At 40.0% G+C, this 24,441-nt stretch overlaps 1 protein-coding gene across 1 annotated transcript in view; it reads left to right on the forward strand.

The window, feature by feature from the left end:
• The window catches only part of Spon1 (spondin 1), a 265,529-nt gene that overhangs the window by 120,020 nt on the left and 121,068 nt on the right, over positions 1-24,441 (forward strand). The window contains exon 5 of the mRNA XM_048361093.1: positions 2,982-3,104. Within this exon, the coding sequence (XP_048217050.1) occupies positions 2,982-3,104 (123 nt within the window). The remainder of the gene's footprint in view (positions 1-2,981; positions 3,105-24,441) is intronic.

The raw sequence follows: 24,441 nt of genomic DNA on the forward strand, positions 1-24,441 counted from the left end.
ACCTATCATCTGAGTGACATGTGGAAGCACAAGTAGAATCACTACAGTCCAGACTAGTCCAGGCATAAAGTGAGACCCTATCGCAAGAAAATAGCCAATGCAAAAACCAGCTTGCAGTGTGACTCAAGTAGTAGAGCATCTGCCTCACAAGTGTGAGAGCCCCTACCAAAAAAATAAAATAGGGGCTGGGGATATAGCCTAGTGGCAAGAGTGCCTGCCTCGGATACACGAGGCCCTAGGTTCGATTCCCCAGCACCACATATACAGAAAATGGCCAGAAGCGGCGCTGTGGCTCAAGTGGCAGAGTGCTAGCCTTGAGCGGGAAGAAGCCAGGGACAGTGCTCAGGCCCTGAGTCCAAGGCCCAGGACTGGCCAAAAAAAAAAAAAATAAATAAATAAAAATAAAATAAAATAAAATAAAATAAAATAAAATAAAAGTGGGCAGAAAGGGAATCCGCAGACATGATCTAAGTCAGTAGTTGCCTGAATTCGGCAGCCTAAATTGTTACCCAATAGAAAGTAAGTTGAGCATGAGGGACAAGGCAACAAACAGTACAAGAAATGTATCCAATGCCCAATGTATGATACTGTAACCTTTCTGTACGTCAGTTTGATAATAAAAATTTGAGAAAAAAATAAATAAATAAAATAAAAAAAAAAGAAAGTAAGTTGACACTTGTCACCACTGCTCTTTGTAAGACTTGTTCATTGTCAAGAGGTTATTCTTCAGTAGGGCCTGGTTTTTATTCTCAAACCTACAAATTCAATTTTTAGAAGCTACTTTCCTTGAGAATTCCAGAAGGTTTATTATACATGCATTTCCTTAAATCCTTAGACATAGCTTTAACTTTACCACCTAAATTTGAAAGCCCTTTCATTAAGGTAGAGCTACTCGTTGACCTGTTTATTTTTGGTGTGCCAGATTATTGCTGCCTCATTTAACAGAGGCTGGTAGTTACAGTTGAAAGCCCAATGTGTATCTCTTAGTGCTGAATTCCTCTTGCACAACTAATTTATGAATTTTTGCAATATAGCTTATGGTAGAAATACAAAAGGACCAAAACTTCTAGACTTGCTGGTTTATGCTGCCTTTCCTGAAGTGTAGTCATTGGAGCTTATTCTGTAATGGTCAGAGCAGTTCAGATGGGAATGAGACCATGGCTCTCTGCACACATGGCAATGGGGAGCTTGTCTCTAGGCACAAAGGATGCTGTGGCCTCTCCCAAGTGTACAAAAAGTAGTCATTTATATTTTGGGAGGGTGCAAAGTCTCTCTAAAAATCCCAGAGTTGTCAGACACAAGTGGCCTATGCCTTTAAACCTAGCAAATCAGGAGGTTGAGATCTGAGAATCATGGTTCAAAGTCACCTGGGCAGAAAAGTTCGTGAAACTCTTATTTCCAATTAACCAGTAAAAAGCCAGAAGTGGAGGTGTGGCTTAAGTGGTAGAGTTCCAGCCTTGACTAAAAAAACTAAGGTAGAGTATCTTAGCCCTGAGTTGGAGACCTAGTAACAGTATAAAATAAATAAATAAAAATTAAATAAATTTTTAAATATCAGGACTATGCTAGGAGTTATTTTTTAATGCATTGTTGTTTGTTTGGAGAAAGCCAAACAGAAATATCTTTAAAATCAGCATAAAAATTAAATTATTTACAATTAAGACAGGGAAACATAAACTGTTCATTCTTATTTATGCAAACCTAAGAATAGGTTCTTTGTGGAATGATGCATTGCAAAGGTGAAAGGCATGAACCCTGGACTAAAAAGACCTGGGCTACAATTCTGCTTGCACTGTTCACTAAGCCTGTGACCTTGAACAAGTCACCTAATCTGTCTCAGTTTACCAATCTGTAAAATGAGGGTAGTCAAAATGCTTGCTAGGATGGTTAGGATAAAAGAAGCCATATACAAAAAGGGTTAAGTACACACAAAGATGCAGTGCATTTTAGTTGTTACTATTACGGTTTCCATCCTTCTGTCCATCCTGGAACCCAGAACTTGTCTCTACCTATCACTGATTTTGCATCTTCAAGCCTAGTGAAACCAGTGAATTTGCTAAGACTTGCAAAGTGCTCTTTCTGGCATGCAAAATGATTTTTACACTCTTCACTGCTGCTCTTTGTGCAATATTTAAGAATACACATCCAACTTACAAAGAAAGAGGATTTATGTTAATATTGCTTGGGGACTAAAGAAGAAGCAATTGCAGCAAGTTGCATTTGTAGTCTTTGTTTTCATCTTGCAGGAAGCAGGACAGATAAAACAGTAGCAAGGCCCAGTTAGGGTTGTGGATTTGACAGTTGGAAATACTGAATTCATTCATGCAATCTTTCTTTACCCACTTATCAGCTATTCACAGCTAAAGATGGGAGCAGAGAGGGAATCTTAAGTTTTTCCTGGCTGCTTCTATACTCAGAAGTAAAACTGAACTTATGAACACATCTCCACCCCTCCACCCCTCTCAGTAGAATCTCTGAAAGTGCTATAAGAAGTGGTGTGACTGTAATAAGCATCTGCTTTAAAGAAAAAAGTCAGTAGTCAGTTCTTTATCTCTCCCTAGTTGTTTTCAATGTCTCCTTCAAAGCTCCCTCTCTGGTCTGGCCTATTGGCCTCAGAACCTGTTTTTAGTGGAAACACATGCTTGAATTCCCTTGAAAATCTGGTAGAAAAATCCTATTGTGTTGGATGGGGAAGGAGAATAGACATCATAGAGAATTACTGAGGAAAATTTACCTCTGATTTCCTAAGATTCTGCCCAGCTGGTCCATAGAACCTTTAACAGATGTTTTGAATGGCTTTCATTTGCAAGCTATAGTTTCCATACTTAGAGTTCCAAGCACTGGTAGTTCTGAGTCTTACTAGTCAATAAAACTGCATACTGTCTTTATTTCTGGTGTTGAGAATGAGACACGCCAATATGGCGCTGTCTCCCTAAACAAGACTCCCATTTCCTTGCTAACTTTCTGACTTCCTGTTTCAGATCCCACATTTGACGGGGTGACTGACAAACCAATCTTGGACTGCTGTGCCTGTGGAACTGCCAAGTACAGACTCACGTTTTATGGGAATTGGTCCGAGAAGACTCATCCCAAGGATTACCCTCGTGAGTAGAGCAGCCACTTTATGGGTTCAGGAAAAGATATGGCTCAAGTTCTATCTCACTAAGGGATACACAAGCTGCAATGTGTCAGTTCTGCTCACTATTATCCTTGATTCGTGAAACTCACATTCCAAGTAAGTAAATTAGTGGAGGCAGGCAGACATAATAGTGGCATGCGTTTAGCTTCTTTGCATAGCACTATTCTAAGTGTTTTCTTAGTTTTGATTGAAGAAAAAAAAAATTCCTGAAGTCATGCTGCTTATCTCCAGGCTGAACATTTGGTAACATTAGTCCTAAAACGGCTCTATTCACATTATGCAACACTTTTGTGCTGGAAGTAATTGGCCCAGAGACTTAGTCTTGTCTCCGTAGAGCATAGATAATTACTCAGCATATCCCAGCAGGCATTGGTGATCAATCAGCCTTTTCCTTATGGTGGCAGATATTACTTTGCAAGCCCTTCAGGATAGTAGGCTCTAGGTAGCCAATGCTAACCTCTTGGAGTTGTCAGGAGACCCCAAATGCTATATGGGTTAGGTCCTAAAATAGGTACCACCCCGAGCTCCTTTTTACTAGTGATTGTCTTCAACAAATGCCTGACATGTGCCAGGCCCTGTGCTAAGCTCTAGAGATAACAAATAGTGAACAGCAACAACAACAACAAAGATGGAGTTCAGGTTCTTGTATAACTTGGGGATTAGCAGAACACAACTACTAATCCATCATACACAAACACAAAAATGAAAATATAACTTGTTACCAAGCATTTTTTCTATGCTATATTATTTAATCCTCAAAGTAACCTATCATAGACTATGATTTGCTCAGACCCCCAATTCAAAAAGGAGTTTGGCCATCTCCTTGACCTGCTTTTATTTGGAGTTGCTTTTCACTCTAGACTGACCATTCTCTGGCTGTGGGTGGCAGAAAGTCTATGTGTGCCACTGACTGTGTCATGATGTTCATTGTTTTGTTCTTGTGTCTTTCATTCTGGAGTTACCACAGCTGGGAAAGAACCATAGGAATGAGAGCAAAAGATTTGGGATTGGGGCCAGACCCCAAAGGAAAGGAGAAAAAGAGCACATGGTTAAGACTTGAGAGGACCCAGGCCAGACCAGAACCTCTCTAGTCTCCAGACAGCCCACCCAGGGGGGACACCAACATTTCTTGGCAGATTGAGAGCCCTATTGTTTCATTTTACCCACATACAATCAAGGGCTGGGATCTTAGAAACCTCTTGCTAGTTCATTCCTCTAAATCTGGATTTCAGCCTGATCTGCCTCAGCTGCTGTGGGAGACCTTTGTGAACAGACTTGGACTCACTGCCTGGAGAGACAGAAAAAAAAAGAAAACAGTTGGAACAAAAATGTTGGAAAAAAAAATTTCTGCAGCTCTCCCATCCACTAGCCCACAGAACATAAAATGTTAGAAGCCATTACTCATCTTTTGCAATCCTAGGCAGTTTTTACCCTTTTTTTTTTTTACCCTGCTACTGTCATTTCCTGGAATTGGGTTGTGGAGAAGGGTATAAAACCATTGTTTCTGGATCTCTGAGGTCAATCCAGCACAAACCTATAAAGAATTCCTGTGGAGTTGTTGTGAGTTTAATAAGTATAGCTGACATGTGTTCCAGATTCTCCAGGATTGTTTCATTGTTAGATATTGTTTCCCTGTCAGATCATATCTTAATTTTCAGTTGGAAAAACTGAATCTCTATGTACAGAACAGCATTTATCACATCATACTCTAATTATGTTTTCAGAAGTCTTTGTTTGCCACCAGACAGAGAAGTCTTCCAGGACAAAAGCCATAACATTTCTACCTTTGATCCTCAGTGTCTGCAAGCGGCTGATGCCTTCTCAAGTACTGGGTATTGAGCTCTGGGTGGCGCTTACTATGACAAGGAAAGAAGGTATCTAGCCTACACTCAGTAGCTAGTGCTGAGCAAGACCTTGCTTGTGGCCTTGACCTTCTTGGAGGGAACAGGGTGAGTTTAACATTCAAGAGACTGCAGCCATTTAGAAGGGCAAAAGGAGGTGTAGTCAGGACCTGCCTGAAATTTGGTGTCCTTAGCAGGTTCTCTCAACTAAGCTTCTGCCAACTTTAGGTAACAGATGAATTTCCTTTTGTTGCTGCAAGGATGAGTCTGCCTTGATACTCCTTGTGGTGAAGCTCAGAGAAGCCCCCTGACCACAGTGTACACTGACAAATTGGAAATCCCTCGGTCCTTTATTAATTCCTATCCAAAGTACTACTTTTCCTTGCAAGGATATTAAGACACTGGTTCTCAAGCCTTTAAATCTTAAGATCATTTTCACATGCTTAAAATTCACTATGAATATCAATGCACCATAGTGTACATGGACTATACCTATCAATATTTACCACATCAAAAGCAAAAGCTGAGAAATTTTAAAATATTTATTTGGCTGGAACACAGGGTTTTGCCCTCGCCCAGCTTGCTTTCTCCTCGTTGGCTCTCTACCACTTGAGCTACACCTTCATTCTCATATTGCTGGCTAATTGGAGATAGTATCTCAGATTTTTTCTTCCTAGGCTGACTTTGAACCACTATTCTCAGAAGAATATGTTTTATGAAAATCACTATGTTGTCTAAAACAAAAGAAATGTAGTGAAGAGTGTCACTGTTTTATATTTTTGCCAATCCCTTTAATGCCTGGCTTAATAGAAGACACATGGATTCTCAGGCATTTTGTTTCTGCATTCAACCTATTGTGGTATATTGTTAATTGAAGTATTTGCCTTACAGGGGTATAAAACTGGAAAGGGGAAATATTTTAAGAATTTTCTCCAGATATTGACAGATAATTTTCCAAAACCATACCCAGTCTACAAATAGAAGTTTATACTGTTAATATGAAGTTGTATCAATGGATATGTACTCTGTTACACTAAAATGTACTCCTTACCTTCCACTTTGGGTGGATCTTTTATAAATACATGAATTTATAATTCATACAGTAGCTATCTGGAAAATATTGATTTACTGAGCTAGGCAGATCATCCAAATACTGATACAACATATCCTATTAAAATCCTGTCCATTAATATGATTACAAAGCCAATCAGAAAAGTGTTGGACACCTGGAAAACTATCAGGTTTACAGCAATTGATACAAGTCTTCTAAGCTTCTGATTTTTTCTTGAAAGCTTGAATTTGATCATTGGCAACAAATACTGTCAGTTGTTTTCCTTCAAGTGACAGGCTCATTTCATCTTTGAGAAAATGTCTGCCAAATTCCAAAGTCTAAATAACCATAATTTGCCTGTCATTAGTTCTTTCAAGTAAATATGATGTTTTATGACTATAAAAAGTGCCTAGTCCTAGCTTCTCCCTCTCAGAGTCACATAAGTGTTTTTATTCAGGGCAGAGTACTTTAGTCTGTAACAGAAGTGCATTTGCTATTTCATGATTAGTCACTCAGAACAATAAAAAGTTATATGTACTCAAAGGAAGAGACTTAATGAAATTAATCACTTGATTATTACATCAAGGACATTCTTATGTAAAACTGACTTTTTTGGTTGTCTTCTGTGAGCATATGACCATGAAGAATGCATTTACTATGAGTTCAGGGCCACTCCTTTGACCTGTGCTCAATGCCAGCATTAATGTCAACACACTGCAAAAAGCAAATGATGTCTTGGGATTATTTCAAAAATCGTTTTCACCTCTTGGCCACTCTGAAAGGCACGCAGGATTCCCAGGAATCCAGGTCATATTTGAGAGAACCTCAAGGATAGCATCAGAGCTGCCGAAGGTTTCCAGCCTTCGAGTAGACTTCCTTTGAGAACCTGTGCATTCGGCCATCAGTGAGATGCATCCGTGGTTGGCTTCTCAACAGTAGTTGGCTTGTTCCAAGTGATATTTCTGGGGTTCCCTCCATTGGAACACTGCACACTTCTGGGAGGAGCTAGAAGTGGTGAGATAGAAAGGGAGGCAGGAGAATGGCCAGCTTGTTTCTGGCATCCCTCCTCTGACATAATGAGTCTCTGGGGCTATCTACAAAATCCTCTCAAAACACTCCTAATCAAGCAGCTAGAAATCCCTTTTTAACAGGACCCATATACATTTTGCATCCCAGTTTTATGAATGAGAAAAAAAAAACCCTGAAGGACAAAGAAATAAGGGTTAAATCACATAGCCAACAAGTGTCCAGATAAAAACCAAAGCTTAGATCCTGATTCCCTTTTGCCTTCCTTTGGAGATTGTCACACAGAAGTGAGTCTTTAAACAAGCATCTGTGCACCAAGCATCTTCTCGTGAGGCCCTGCTGTACTAACAGGAACTCAGCCGGTACCATCTCTATGCCTTCTGAGCTGTCATGCTCCAATGTATATCATCTCGGCAGAGACCCTAACTGAGAACTCAGAAAGAGAAGGTCTGGGCTCCCTGAGTCTGATTGGACTTACTGAATCCTCAAGCATTAGGAACTGCCAGCTCCATGATGTCTGTTATAGGCACTGCCAGTTTATAGCCTCCAGTGGCAGGAGCTATGGAAGCAGCTGCTTCTCACAAACAAGGTGACCGGGCATATAAGGATGTCCGGCGGGCTGGAGTCATGCCCAGGAGTCATTGTTACAGGATTGAGAGCTTCCTACCAGATGCTAAGTCTCTCTAATCTCTAGGTATCGATACAGCTCCTTGGTTTTTGACAAACGTTTCTATCCCACTGACACCCTGTCATCTCCCTGGACTGTGGGAGCCCCCTAACTTCCTCCATTGCAATATAGCAGCTCTTTTAATACTATTTAACAAATTTAACAAGTACTCTTTAACATGTTGATGGGTGATTTGTTTGCCCCAGAAACAATTTTTTTCGTTTGACAATGCACTGTCTAAAATGTTAATTTGACCAATGAGAAATACACTATATACAATCAGAGTTAATTTTACAATAAAATTCTACTATCCCTATTGGCTTACTTCTGGAAAGAAAATATGTCTAACTCCACAAAAAATTCCTCTTTAACACTTGAAAACTATTTTCATTTTTTACATATCCATCCACACAAATTTTCTGTCTTACATCCCAAATATATTATATATTGTTTGCTGTGATTGGTTTTTTTTTCATACTTACAATTAATCACATTAGCTTACTCAAACAGCTAATAAAACTATTCTTTGACTATTTAAGTAATATCAGGCCTTTTGGTATGCTAAAGAGTTACTGTGATTTTTTTCAAGTACATAGAGTCTTCATTCTTTCCCTTTCCTTGAAATAATTTCCCAAGAGTAAGCTGAGACTCAAAGGTCATGGCTTTTTTGGACTCTTGAGATCACTTGCAGATTCTTCCCTAAAAACACTTGTATTCAATAACTGCATTACCAATAATAAATGAATACTTATTTCTCCCAGCTTCCCCAGTATTCAATTTCATCTTTTGTGTTCCAATTTGGCCAATTTATTGGTTACAAACAATAGTCTTTTAAATTGCCATTGGTATAGCTATACACTTGGATCTGTTTTTAATGTTTATTGCCTTTTGCTTTTCAAATCACTAGGGTTTTGGCAGATCAGGTCTGATTTGACTTATTATCTTCCTAGGGATTTGTCTAGCACATTGAAAGTTCTGAATAAATTGAATGATGGATGGCTGCAAGAAGTAGTTACAAAGTGAGTAAAGAATGGAGTAGAGGGAGATGAGCAATGAAAAGCTACTGAAGAGGGCAGATCAAGGAGGAGGGGGCGGTGACAGGGAGCCCTGCATGGAGACCCAGCTGTGTGGGGAAGTGGGTTGAGAGAACAGTGAGCAGTGATTTAGCGGGAATTTGAGTGGTGTGAGTGATGGAGGAGGAAGTAGTGATTGGGGAGGGGACATGGAGAGATTTGGCATGGAGAGATTTGGCCTGTATTTTAGCAGCAGCATTTGTCATTTTTTGGATGCAAGAGACAGAGACAGACAGAGAAAACATTAAAGCTGAAAAGCCAGGTGTCTGAGAAATGGAGGTGTTCTTTCTTTTAAAAATATTCCTCAGCATTATTGTCTTTCTATTTTTACAAATCATTTTAAAACTGTGTCATCAAACTCTGTAAAGGATCCTGTCAGAATTTTAAGTGGGATTGCATTAAATCCAGAAACACCCTTGGAACAGTTATCTCTGTAATATCTAGCTTGCTTTAAATAAAACCAACCATTGAGGGGGGGCGGTTAATACAATGATTTAAACAATGATAATGTGGCTTCCTTTCCCAATCTGACTTAAGAAATAAAGCCAAATACTCTATAAGTCAGAGATCTACAGAAAAAGAACCAATAAGAGGAGAGAGAGAAGAAAGGTAGATTGATAACAAAGATTTATTATGAATAGTTGGCTTATACAAATATGAAATTTAAGAAGTCCAATACTCTTCAATCTCCAAGCTAGAGACCCAGAAAAGCCTGTGATATAGTTCTACTTTGGAACCAAAGACCTGACAACCAGGGATGCTAATGGCGTAATCCTAGTCCAACAGAAGAAGACAAATGTCTCAGATCAAGCACATAGGCAGAATGCAGAGGTGAATCCCTTATTTTTCTTTTTGTTTTGGGGGGGCCTTCAGTAATCTACTTTATCAAATTCACTGTTCAAATAGTAACCTATTTCAGAAAACAGCAAAAACATCCTCACAGATATAACCAGAAATAATGATCAAGCTAGGTGCCTCCTGGCATAGTCTCATGAATAAAGATTAACAATCACATACTTTCAACCAACAGTAGTCCCACTGAGTCCTTCTGCCATGGAATTGTCCCTTCCAAAGCTGAGTAATTGTGTTCTTCTAGCTGTGCAACTAGATACTATTTTGTGGCAGAAATGGAGAAGGAAAGCCAATGATCATTCTTTCAAGTCAATATGGAAGATTGAATACATGCACATTCATCTCTGCTCTTTTCCCAAATCTGACAAAGATAACCTTAGATAACTGATGAAAATGTAAAGCCATAAAGACAAAAGGAAAAAAGGCTGCACCAAATAAGAAAAGTCTCCAAAATTGGGGGTGATGGAGGATCATCTGGCCACTGTCTTGGTAGAGTGAGGAAAGCTGAGCCCTAAGGACAGAAGAGAGAGATCAGAGCCTTTCTCCTGTATTTTCTCCATGGCTGTCTCCCTGTGGATACTGACGATGGACAGTTTTCTGCCCAGTCAGTCTCTCCTCCAGCTACTGCTGTCTCTTTTTTTTGCCAGAAACCACTGTCTCCCTTAGAAGATATTGTAGGTACTCTCCCCACTTGGGAGCTTTGCCTCTCCTACTGCTTTCTTTTAACCCCTGCCATACCCTTATAAATTGTCCCTTCAAGCCCTCTGCTCTTAGGCCTTTTGATTGTGCCATCCATTTCCTGTAGGACTCCGATGCTGCCTCTTTCTCAGAAACTGATGCTTAGACTCAGTATATCTATTACCTTATTAGCACATACAAATGGCACTGGTGGCTCACACCTGTGATACTACTCAGGAGACTGAGATCTGAGGATCATGGTTCAGAGGCAGTCTGGACATGAAAGTCCATGAAACCCTTACCTCAGATAAACCAGCAAAAAGCTGGAAAAATGGAGTTGTGGCTCAATTGCTAGAATACCAGTACTATTTTAGGAAAAAAAAAAAAAAAAAAAAAAAGCTCAGCAAGAGTGCCCAGGGCTTGAATTCAAGCCCCAGGCACAAAAAATACAAAATAAAATAAAAATGAAGTGCAAACTAAACAAATATTATCAATTCAGTTATTACTAGCACTTTATCTTTGCTGTAGGATTTTGCTTAGGACTACACAGGCCTCTAACTGCCACTTTCTCTGAGCCTCTGCTTCTTCCCATCCTTTTCATGCTTCCCTTTTGCCCCTCACTATTTTCCCAAGAGCTAGAGAGACACACACGGGGCTGTCTTTTTCTCCAAGTCTGGCCTAAATTTGCATGCCAACTCTACCACCCATTCCCAGTTCTTCTAATTCCTTCTACTTTTGCCTGCCGTACGCTCTCATCTCACCCAAAACATTCAAAGGAGAAATATTATGAGCAGACACTTCAGTGCTTTCTTGTTAAGGACGTGGTTTCTAGACTTTCAGCTGAAAGGGGACTCTTCAATAATGTAGAATGTGTCTGCATGGATTATGTTTTCTGCTTAAAAAATACCTGCAATTTCTGTAACCAAGACTTGAATGCATTTAATTTTTCCTCAGTGATTTTTTTCTTCCAGGAAAGTTTGCCATTTCTTTCTTGTGCACCCTTCATGAAGTTAATTCCTAGGATTCTCTCTCTCTCTCTCTCTCTATATATATATATATAATATGTATATAAATTATTATTACTGAGATTTTTCAGTTTGCGTTATGTTTCCTCCTCATTATAATCAGTGTACATGAATGCTATTGAACCTAATTCACTTTTACCCAAGATTCTGTGGATTCAATAAATAACTGATCATACTTTTCTTTTTTTTTCTCAAATTTTTATTATCAAACTGACGTACAGAGAGGTTACAGTATCATACGTTGGGCATTGGATACATTTCTTGTACTGTTTGTTGCCTTGTCCCTCATGCCCCCCTCCCTCCCCCCCTTTCCCTCCCCCCCCCAGGGGTTCAGTTCACTTACACCAAACAGTTTTGCAAGTATTGCTTTTGTAGTTATTTCTCTTTTTTTACCCTGTGTCTCTCGAATTTGGTATTCCCTTTGAATTTCCTACTTCCAATACTGATCATACTTTTCTTATAAGAAGAATTTTTTTTCTTTTCTTCCTTACTATTCAATTTCTATTATTTCTTTCTTGTTCTTTGGTAAGAATCTTCTATAATATGTTCATTCATAGATAGGTAAATAGATAGACAGATAGATAGATAGATAGATAGATAGATAGATAGATAGATAGATAGATAGATAGAGCCTAGCACTGGCTCACGTCTATAATCCTAGCTACTCCGGAGGCTGAGATCTGAGAATCATGGTTCAGAGCCAGTACAGGCAAGAAAGTCCATGAGACTCCTATCTTTAATTAACTTCCAAAAGGCTGGAAATGGATCTGGGGCTCCCTAAAAGCTTAGGGAGAGTGCACAGCCTTCAGTTCAAGCCCAAGGACACTCCCCTCCCTCCGCACAAACATAAATCATCCCCTTTATCCAGATTTTCATAGTCCTTAGCATATAACAGTGGAATACAGGGAGATCAATCATTCTCCCTTAATTTACCTGGGTTGGCTTGACAATGTAATAAGCTTTGTTAGCTAATTCAATAATGCTATTGTTATCCCTTTTCTAACTGCCATACATCTACTTTAATAGATATTATTCTCCTCCTACTCTTCCTTTTAGATTTGCCTTTCATTCTTCTGGAAAATATGTTTACTTTGCATGCTGATTTTCCTACTTTTGTATTTTTGTATTTATTAATAATGAATGCAGTTAGGGCTGTGAAATTTTAGGTGAACTCTGAGCCTATTCTGGAGATTTGAATATGTAGTTTTCATATTTATTGTTCCTGTAATAGGAAGCATTTGTGCACTTTCTCTTCTTGACATACTTATTCATTAGCAGAGCATTTAAAACTTCTCTAGTAGACAGAAATTTTTTTAATCTATATTTTTGTTCTTAATTTTATTTCTTTGTTTTGGTAAGAAAGTATGTTATATATCATTTCTACTTTGTTGTATTAACTAAAGGTCTTTTTAAATAACTCAATAAAATTTTTTTCTTTTGTGGTTGCAGGGTTTGAACTCAGGGCTTGGGTGCTGTCCCTGAGCCTCTTTGTCCTCAAGCCACAGTTCCACTTTCACTTCTTGAGTGGTTAATTAGAAATAAGAGTCTCACAGGGACTTTTCTTTTCTGGGCTTGCTTCGAACTGCTATCCTCAGATCTCAGCCTCCTGAGTAGCTAGGATTACAGGCACAAGCCACCAGTGCCTGGCTTCAATATATTTTCTTTAGGAAGCAGTTTCCTTATTTCATCTCAGATACCAACAGATAGGCTACTTGCTTTATGATGCATGAGCATTGTTGGTCCACATAAGGACTCTCTGACTTTATTAGTTTTTATTTTATTCCATTTACCTCTACTGTTACTGAGATTACTGTCCTGCCATAATTTATGCCAATATTTCATATTTTCTTATTATTTTGATGTTTCCTTTTTTGCACCTTCTTTTGTTTCCATTGCCTTAATTACATTTTCTTTGTAGGTTTAAAAGTTATCTAGGGGCTGGGGATATGGCCTAGTGGCAAGAGTGCCTGCCTCGGATACACGAGGCCCTAGGTTCGATTCCCCAGCACCACATATACCGAAAACGGCCAGAAGCGGTGCTGTGGCTCAAGTGGCAGAGTGCTAGCTAGCCTTGAGCGGGAAGAAGCCAGGGACAGTGCTCAGGCCCTGAGTCCAAGGCCCAGGACTGGCAAAAAAAAAAGTTATCTAGTGCATTTCTGTTTGTTCTTACATAAGACACATGCTTCTGTTTATTTGTATCTTCTAACTTCATAAGCATGATAATATCACTGCCTTCCTCCAAATAAACTGAATGTTTGCCTTTCTTTCTTTCTCTTTCTTTTTCTTTCTTCCTATGCTCTTACTAGGCACTGTCTCTGAACTTTTATGTTTAAGACTGGGCACTCTACCACTTGAGCCTCAGCTCCACTTTCAGATTTTTGGTGGTTAATTGGAGCTAATAGTCTCATGGACTTTTCTGCTCAGACTGGCTTCAAACCGTAATCCTCAGATCTCAGCCTCCTAAATAGCTAGAATTACGGGTATGAGCCAATGGCACCCAACCCCTGGGTGTTTTTTCATGCTGTCATATTCCTTTAGTCTCTACCATCCCTCCACACAAATGCACCTATTATGTCCATTTCTTTCTGGAATTTTGCTTCCTGGTTATTATGGAAATTTTCTTTTTCTTTTCTTTGTTCTTTGCTTTTTCATACAGCCATAAACTTTACTAAAGTTCTGAGCACCAGTGTTCTGTTGCTTTTCACTGATTGGAGACTTTTATTCTTGTAATAGGTCTTCGCAAGGCAACCACCTAAGACTTTATATGCCTGAAAGTGTTTCTTTCTTTATGTTCTCACATTCCAGTGACATATGGCTGAATATGCAATCTAGATTCAAAACCATTTTCTTTTCAACTATAAAACATTGTATTCTTCTATACAGCTATTTCGATGTCCAACATCAATCTAGTTTTTGTTCCTTGCTAAATGGATTGATATTTCTCTATGCATCTCAAGTTTACATCCTTGCTTTTTTCTCTGTCATTCTCTCTGAATGTAACTGGCTGTTGATTTAAAAGAAAATACATTTCTACTCTACAAGTCCTTTCAACAAGAGACCTTTCCTCTTTAATTCTAGGAGAAATATATTTTTTGTCAAATATTCCTTCTTTTTTCTTTCTGGGCCTTCAACTGCTCAGATGTCACATCTGCTCATCTTCAGCCCATCTGAGTTCTTTCCTTGCGTGTCTGTCTCCTGCTGTCTGGGAGGGTCCTTAATTTGTCCCCAGCTCTTCCTCATCTTCATAGTGCTGATCATCCTGCTTCGGCAACTACTGTGCTATTTATTTCAGCCATTGGGAGGGATTTGTTGTAATCATTAATCTTGAAATAACTTCCAATCTATGTGAAAGACACAGGAATCCTACCCAGGACATTTGACTATTAACCAGACTTCATTATTGTTAACAAATGAAGTAAAGTATTAACACACACACACACACACACACACACACACACACACACACACTAAATACACACACACTATGAAATGTATGTTAACAGCTCATTTGTATTTGGCTCTTTTTCTTATGTTTATTATCATCTTCCCTGAGTATTTAAGGCTGTGTATCCTACTTGAAGATTGAAGTTTGTCTATGGTAGTGGCACTATTTTGAGCCCAGTTTGCTTCCTATTGACTGGTTGTACTTATTAGGATCTAGTTGTTGTGATAAGGGCTCTTACCTTTCTCTGGTGACATACTGCTGTGCCTGGCAGTGCATAATGGGGAAGTGCTAAGTCCTAGGTAGTGCTTCTGGGTGCTGAAGGGAAATCTGAAATGAGGCCAAGGGAAGACAAGTCTATGGAATTGCTGCTATCGAACCCCTCATTTGCTTCTATTCTACTGAGTAACTAACTTCTCCAGTTATGGATTCAACTCAACACTTTGAGAATAACACAGGCATAGAAGGAAGTGATCTCCTTAGGTGCAATCCCCAGCTTTGCATGTTTGGAGGGGGGAAGGAATGAATAAATGTGTGTCCAGTGATGGCTAGACTCCCTCATCTCTCCCAAGAAGAGCTTGGCTCTGCTCTGACACTACTATGGTTGTAGACAAAAAGTAGAGCAACCAAGATGTCTGCAGGACAGGCAGTGACCCTCCCTTGGCCATGCCAAAGAAGAGAAATAGAAGAACAATAGCAGTCCTCAAAAATCCATCCTCTCATCACTGAAAAGAAAGGGGAGTCCTATCCCTTCCATCTCTCTTCGTCCTGAGTCAGGCCACCTCTACCCTATCCCCAGCATCTGGTTCAGGATGGCCTTTTATCACTCCTTTCCTGCAGTGTCTTTGTTGGTCCTTCTTTTTGGTCCTTCCCACTTGGGGAGTTTCCAAGGGTTGAACTTAGAGGCTGGGGAGAGACGTGCGCTTACTCACCATTTCCTAAGGAACCAGCAATACAATGTCAAGTGGCTGATGTTGTCATGAGATCAATGTAACTTTCCTAGTATCTACTTTTCTCTTGTATGATGGCACATTTAATTTAGTTTTTAAGCCTTTCAATTTATCATCTTCTTGATTTATTATATGCTGATAACAGGTCATTAACACCCTGTTCTGAAGTTGTGTTCATATTAATTTCTCTTTGGTTTTTAGCAGTGATTTTTCTCTGTTTGTTGGTGTCATCATGTTCTCATCAACTCTGGATTTTCTTGTTACATCAGACTTATTTTGAGAGGAAACTTGAGAGCAAGTGTCTATCCAATAAAATATTTCTTATGACTGAAAATGTGGGTAAGTATATTTAGATAATAACTGGATTAAAAACTCAAGTTATACAGCTTTTTATTTCATTTTAGAACGAACGTAATATTAATAACAAGGGGTTCATTGTGATAATGCCATCTATGCATACACTGTACTTTGAACATGTTAACCCCTACCTTTCATCCCACCTTTTTAAAAAGAGTTTATAGGTTTCCTTATATTTTCATACATTATATATCATACTTATTTTTTTATTATCCTTAAATAGTTTACTCTGTGGTTTGTAAGTAGCTTTCCTTTACAATGAGAGAAAACCTGGTCACATGGTGACCATATCCTTATATGAAATTAGCAACCCAGCTTTTTGCAGAATGCTTCTTAAGTTAAAATGTTTGATGATGCACACTGATCTCAGTTATTTTTAAATGGATTTTAGGGCTTTATTCGTCCAACAATCTTATTAATGGTGTCATTTTTCTTCTAGTGGTCTTCTTCTCTAATCTTTGACTTTTTGTTCTTTGTTTATTCATTCAACATGTCTATTCAAAGCATCTGTTACATCCATGCAGAGCTCTGTTCATCCCCTTCCTTCCATCTTTCCTACCTTCCTTTCTTTCTTTCTTTTTCTTTGTTTTTTTTAACTCTTATTTCTCCCATACTTCCCCATTCTCCAAATCTATATTTTGCAGCTTTTCATTTCTCTTCATGGTGAGCATGTTTCTGCCTAGTTCATTCTGTTTTCTCTATGTCTCTCTCTTCCCTCCCCCCATTCTATAGATTACCTGTATCATCATTATTTATTCTATTCCCTTTCTCCCATAAAGTATCTCTTCAGAAATAGGTCTATTGTCTTCCTTACACATATGAGAAATAGATTGCAACAACATCCTGTTTTCTGTTTTGATTCTTGTTTCATTTCATGGTATACTGATTCTGTATTCCTTTACTTTGCCCACCCAGCACCTGGATTCTTAATGCATCTTTCTTCTCTCATGCTCCCAAACATTTTAATAGTTTGGTACTGCTTCCTTCTTTATTACTCAGTCCTCCTGGAATTTCTCATGATAATATGACTACTACTGCTTCAGCTTCTGCTACTATTTTATTGGCAATGGGTTGGGCCTTGAAATGGGAAGGATCAGAGCCTCTTATTCTGTCTTCCTCTGGGAGCCCACAACCTAACATTCTCGAGCAGACTCTTTCTTAAATAAGATAGTGACCATTTCGAATTATGTAAAGTATTACTTTGCTTCTGCCTATCAAGTTCAAGTTCCATTATCAGTGAGAGGAGTAAATTAATTTAGTGATAATTTGATCTTCTACTGATTGGCAATTTACAGAGCAAATGCTACATCTCATCAATTACCTATTTTTTTGTAGTTGTTTTTAAGGTTAAAATGTAGGTCTTTAAATTTTATAATGACTGTATATCTCCTTTAAAAAATTATTGTAAAGGTGATATACAGAGGGTTTACAGTTACATAAGTCAGGTATTGAATGCATTTCTTTTTTAACAGTGTCACCACAACCCCCCATTTTCTCACATTTTTCTCTTCCCAACTCCTCTCCCCCTACCCCAAGTTGTATAGTTCATTTCCAACATAGTGTAGTAAGTATCACTGCTGAATTGTTTCACCCTTTGTTCCATCATTTCTGTGCTCTGTTGCCTGTTTTGAACTGATCTAAGGAGGAAGAAAGAATTCATTAGCAAGTCATAGATCAATTATTAATTTATTCTAATGCTACCAGTTTGCCTAGAAAAATGGATGCAATTAACATTTAAGTTTGACACCAACCCAGGCATTTTTCTTTTACTATTTCCTTCACACCTGCTTGCCAGTTCCCATGAGGTAATTCTAAGAAATGTTGATTTTACTAAGAAAGACTTAACTTTCTCTTTGCATAAAAATAAACACCAAGGGCTGGGAAGGTCGCTTAATGGTAGAGTGCTTACCTAGCAAGCATAAAGCCTTAGTACCACATAAACAGAAAAAGCTGGAAGAGGCTCAGGGACATACCCCTGGCTCTGAGTTCAAGCCCCAGAACTGGCAAATAAATAAATACCGTTTTTTTAAAGCCTTAGGAAATTGTAGGAGAATATGTAAAGCTCATTTCAACAACAGTATTTTGTCTGCTTAAAGCTAATGGCATTTATGTCCTTAAGTTTTCCAAACAATGAGTTGAAAAATACGCCCTCAAGAATTGTTTATGTCAATAAAGGCCAACTATTTACCATCACAAGTGGAGTTTTACAAAGGTCTGTGTCAGGTGTAACTGCCCTGTGCCTGGCAGACAACCCTCCCAGTTTTCAAGAACTCTACTGTTGGGAGTTGGAAGTGAGACATGGGTCCAAAGAAATATTTGCAAGCTTTTTTCGTAGCCTCAGCTAAATTCAGAGTGAAAGAGCAAACACATATGAAGGCAAAGGGTATAAGATATCTGCACTGCCTTAATTTTCCTGAAAAGGATTAGTACAGGGAGGTCCAGCATTAAAGCGATCGCCTGTGATCTGTGGGTGGGATAGTTGCAATCCATTTACTGGACCACTGAGTTGACTGATTCAACTGAAAGGTGCCAAATGCCGGGAGAACATCTTGGAAGCTTCCTGTGTCTGTGCATATTCATGTGGTCCTCACGACTTTCCATTGGAAAGTAAAACCGTACTACCTGCAGGGACAGCAGGAAAAAGGGTTTGGGAGGAAGCAGACATTTTTAGAGCCATGAGCAAGAGTTTAATGAAACTTTCTAGCATTAAAAGCTTGCCTCGATTTAAGAGAATGTACCATGTCTCCCCCCCACCCCCACCCCCAATATGGTGCTTCCCAGGGTCTTTCAGCTCAAGTGGAAAGAACAATGGCAAGCAGAAAGCTTTTTCCTCACATCTGGCTCCTTGAAATGGGGTTAAGCGCTTTCTGGAGGGCTTTGCTGGAGGTAGAGGGGGAAGCTAGTGTTTACAGATGTGAGGAGCTTTCAGTCACTGAATGCAAATAGTATGTGCCTTGTTGCACACTCCCTGGGAAAACCAAAAGGAGGGAATAATGTTCCTTTATGCGCCCACCCACATTGAGATTCAGGGCACAGTCTTTCCAGGTTTGTTGGGTCCCTAAGCAACCTATGAGGGAAGCTGTCCATCTGTCTGGCTGCCCGTTCTGCAGTGCACATGGCTTCTTTAGGGTTTGCTTTTTAAGATGCTACCTCCATTTTTGGCTTAGAGTTTTGTTTTGTTTTGTTTTCAGCAAATATTTCTTTGCATTCAGACCTGAGCAGTTACCCAGCTCCTGGGCTTAATTCTGCCTCCCTTTTAAGCTTTGATTTGTATGCTGAAGGCAGGCTCATCAGTGAGAACCAAAGAGGATAAACTTTTAATGTGAAGACTAACTCCAGAAAAATTAGCTAAGTTAGGAAGGTAGGAATGATCAGGTTCTTGCTGGAATATCAGAGTCATGTGAGATCAGGAAGGGAGCATTTCTGAAGTGAGATATGTAATCTAGTTTTCTTGGTCCCTGACAACAACAGAGAAGCCAGGAGTCCATTCTCTGCTGAAAGACAATTCATTTCACATCCAGTCCACACCACCACTGACTTTCATGGGAGTCAGATCCATCTTGGAGTTCTGAATCTGGGATTTAGCCTTGTGTCAATTCTATTGCTTCTTTGTGCCTCCACTGCTTTATCTGCAAAGACAAATATATAATCCTAGCTGTAATCCTAGCTACTCAGGGTGCAGAGATTTAAAGGATCAAAGTTCAAAGCCAGATCAGGCAAAATTTAGCAGACCTCATTTCAACAAAAGTTCTGGGTGTGGTAGTGTGTGCTATCACTCCAACTACTTGGGTGAGTATGAATAGGATGGTTGTGGTCTAGAGTGACCCAACAAAAAATGTGAGACCCTACCTGGAAAACAACTAAAGGGAAAGGGCTGTGGAGTTATGTCTGGCTCAAAATGGGAGAGCAGTTGCCTAGCAAATGGGAGGCCATGGCTCATGCCCATAATCCTAGCTACTCAGGAAGATGAGATCTGATGATTGCAGTTTGAGGCCAGCCCAGGTAGGAAAGTCTGTAAGACTCTTATCTCCGCATGAGGGACAAGGTAACAAACAGTACAAGAAATGTATCCAATGCCTAACGTATGAAACTGTAACCTCTCTGTACATCAGTTTGATAATAAAAATTTGGAAAAAAAGACTCTTATCTCCAATTAGACACCAAAAGTGGAGCTGTGACTTAAGTGGTAGAGCACTAGCCTTGAGCAATAAAAGCTTAGGAACAGGGCTCAGGCCCTTTGATCAAATCCCAGGTCTGGCACACCTAAAAAGTAGTGGGACCCTGAGTTCAATACCACTAGGAAAATCATAAATAAGAGAGAATATGCATAGACAGTCTTTAACTCAATACCACACATATAGCAAGTGATGTATGCAACATGGCTGTAATGTGCATATGCCTAGCCTTGTCATTGTACCTATCAAACCGTCAATTTTCAAATGATAATTTAGCTCTGATATCATATTGATATCTCCCATCTGATTGGCTTCCATCTTTGCTCACGTTCCAGCCTGGCTTCTGAAGTTTTCCTCATCCCAAACAGAAACAAGGCTCAGTTCCAATATATTTTATCATCCCTAACATTGAAAATCTTAAACTGAAAAGCATTGTTTAAAAGATCTCATAGTCACGGCCTAACCAGTAATGAAGACAATTTGTACGTGTGACTTATTTCCTGTCAGAAAAGAATTTAGTAACAAATATAACATGCATTGCACAATCACAGAGGCAAACACATGGAGCTAAGTCAGCTAGTTTAATTACAAGTTTGTAGTTGTGACTTCTTGGTTTATAAATAAGTTAAAGAGAATAAATAGAACTTGGGATTTGTGTGTTCTATGATTTCTGTTGGCCAACATCAGCTTTATTTGCTTTCTCTCCTTCACTCCTCACCTCCCAAACACACATGAGCAGTTCTTCTGTCTCCATCTCGTGTATCAAAGGCTAAGTAACAACCAATTAGAGAAAAGCAAAGCCCAGGTGAGGTAAGAAAACAAACCTAACTGTAGAGTGGAGCTCCCAGGCAGCTGTTTCTCCCCTAGCCAAGTCTTACTCCACCACTTTCTTGGGTTCTGCTCTTTGGTTTTTTACAATGATCTATTAACATGCATTAGTTGTACATGAGAGGTTTTATTGTGATACTTCTACACACGCATATCCCTCCACATTGTACTGCAGTCTAAACCATCACCTCCTCTAGGGTACTTCGTGGTGTCCCACATTGGGCTGGGCCTAGTTCTCAAAAATCCCTTTACATACTTTTGGTTTGGGTTTTGGTGGTACTGGCATTTAGACTCCTTTTAAACAGTTGTTAGTACAGCTGCTGCAGGTCTCCCAAGGTTATACAGTTGTGGATAGCCATATACTTTAAAGCTGACAAAACTCAAGACTAATCTTGCAAAAGGATTCAGGCTGCTTTTCAAACCCACTGTGAAGTATTATATCCATGTACAGTTCACATTCCCTCAGCTGCCAACTTTGACCAGTATGATTCTTCAGAGAAGAGGAATTTGTATTGTTTGATAACTTATGCATGGAGGGGCTTTATTAATATTTTTCAGTGGTTCTATTAGTATTTTTATATATTTCTATGCCTTATGCTTCACCTCTACTTAAATGAAGGCTGCTGTATAACTTGTTACTAAATTAACTGTCTCTCATCACTAAAGGATACTTTTGAGGAACTCACTAGCTACTGCTCTCTATGATGTACAGGACTAGCAAAATGCCTGCCACATGCTAGGCATTCGGGAACCTCCTTAAGCACACCCCTGTAATCAGCCCACTGGGGAGGTTGAGGCAGGAGAGTCCCAAGTTCCAGGCCAGCCTGACTACATAGTGAGTGTGACCTTGTGTCAGAGGGGAGGGTGGGGCAGAATGGGAGGAGGGAGAGATAGTAGAACCTGATGCTTTCTGAGAATATGAAATAGGAGCAGTGTTCTCTTCTCTATAGATAGGAAGGACAGGAGTACTTTCTATCCCGAACACAGAGGGAGAGCATCCTGCCAGCTTCTTTATCACAGCACATGCTGATCCTAATTAACAGTTACTTGACATGCTTCCTGTACTAGACTATTATGTCCCTGCAGGAGATACCATGGAGACTGTTTTGGTCATGACTGGGATGGCTACCTCTCAGCCTATGGAGAACAGACCAGACATGTTTAACTATCAGATGGACAAGGATAAAAGAGGGGTTGGATGAAATGGGGCCTCCCAGAATCCCCTTCATCCTTTATAACATTACTGAGGAAATGTCACAAAGGACTCAATCAAAACCCTCTTTAAAATCTGACCTAGTCAAATGCATCCCGTTTCCTTTATTAAAGCTTAGAAAAATTATTATCCTCAACCCTGGGGCATGTAACTATAATTAGCGTCTTTAAGATAATACATGTATTAGAAATCTTGTTGGACATACTCCCTGATAGTAAACATATTCTCTTCCTGGCCCTCTGTTTTCCATGGACTCCTGACTATCTCAAGGTTTTATGGAAGATTCCAGAAAACAGCATTGGAATTGATTAGCAAAATCGGTATACCCCAAGCGTCCGCATCAGATCTGAAGCTAAGTTACTGCTAAATACATGTTACTCCAAACAGTCTTTGCTTTAAAGGAAATAGTCTAAGTACTTAAAGTAACCAGAGGATGGGGGAATGTGTATACTTAAAATTTTTAATAAGGCTACGCAGAATCATACACAGACTCTGCTGAAGCTAACGGCATTTATGTGCCTAAGATTTCCAAACAATGAGTGGAAAATACACCCTGAAGAACAGTTTGTGCCAAGTGAGGCTGACTATCTCAGTCACCACTCATATTGCCACATGTTTCATGCCAACCACATTATTCCTGCCAAACATCCTCCCACTTTGCAAGGATTCTTGGATTTCATGTCAGCAATAAAGCAGTCAAGTTCTTCTTCAGCGCAACTTCTGTGGGTCTTAGTCTTCATTAGGACTTATTCAGGCTATGCTGATGAGGGTGACATCTTAACTCCATTTTGAAATGCTTATTTTAGTTGACAGAGTGACATGAGTTTTCAGCCAACCACCATGGAAACAAGCGAATGGAATTGCAATGTCAGCTCGGGTTTTGAACACAGAGCACGTGGAAAAATGGCTCACACTATCTTTTGTGCCAGAGGCACAGGGTGCCTGAGAAGTTGTCACACAGATATGTCTGTCAGCCAAAGCAAAAAAAAAAAAAAAACCATTTCTGCATCCTGGTGGTTTCATGAGCAAAACTTACAGCAGCAAAAATGAAATCAGAAGATTGGCAGAAGAGGGTCTTAGACAAAAGTCTTAGATTGATCAAAGCCTTAATCTACAGCAACTAGAGGATAGACGATTGGAAAACTAACCTGGGGGTGGAGGGGGGGCCACAGCTAAAACTGCTCCTGAAAATGAGCCTGTTTCTTTTCCAGGAAAATACCAAATGGCCTATGTTCCAGCTAGAGGTTCAGAGTGTCTCGAGGCTCTGGCCACAGTGGGGTGGGAGAGCTAGGGACAGGGGGGTGGGAGAGCTGGGGACAGCAGGGTGGGAGAGCTGGGGACAGTGGGGTGGGAGCTGGGGACAGTGGGGTGGGAGAGCTGGGGACAGTGGGGTGGGAGCTGGGGACAGTGGGGTGGGAGCTGGGGACAGTGGGGTGGGAGAGCTGGGGAGATGGAGTGGGACAGCTGGGGACAGTGGGGTGGGAGAGCTGGGGACAGTGGGGTGGGAGAGCTGGGGACAGTGGGGTGGGAGAGCTGGGGAGGTGCAGTGGGAGCTGGGCAGCCTCCATGGAGGTTTCAGCATTGGCCTCTTGTACTAGGCTCACAGAACTCACAGATCTTGTCTGGATCAAGGTCATCAAACTGGGGCACTCAGTCAGTGACATGAAGGCTAAGTCTCTGAAGATCTGGCTCTTCAGCCCTCAAGTAGTCTGAGATCATTTATTGCATTCCTAGGGGCATCCTAAGAAGATAGGGCAGACCAGGTTCAAGGTGTTGGTTGGAGTTAGGGACCTCTGTGGCCATGTCATTTGGTGGTTATGTGTTTTACGAAGGTAGCCAGGGCTATGCAAGGGGACATCTTCCTGGATGTTCTGGAAAAAGACTATTGCAGGAGAAAAACTGGCAAGCCCCATAATACCTTTTGTAAGGTGACAGGCCACTGGAGCCCTGTGCTGGTATCCTCCATCCTTGTCCCCAAAGACACTGGCATCACCTCAGCCCCTGTGCCCAAGAAGCTGCTAGCATCTACCATTGCTAACCCCAATCCAGGAACTGTTCTGTTACTTATACAATTTTTATCAAGGTCACCTTCATGCTATTTCCAAGATCTACTTAAAAATTGAC

The sequence above is a fragment of the Perognathus longimembris genome, chromosome 13 (genome assembly GCF_023159225.1).
Source record: "Perognathus longimembris pacificus isolate PPM17 chromosome 13, ASM2315922v1, whole genome shotgun sequence".
In the NCBI taxonomy this organism is placed as follows: Eukaryota; Metazoa; Chordata; class Mammalia; order Rodentia; family Heteromyidae; genus Perognathus; species Perognathus longimembris.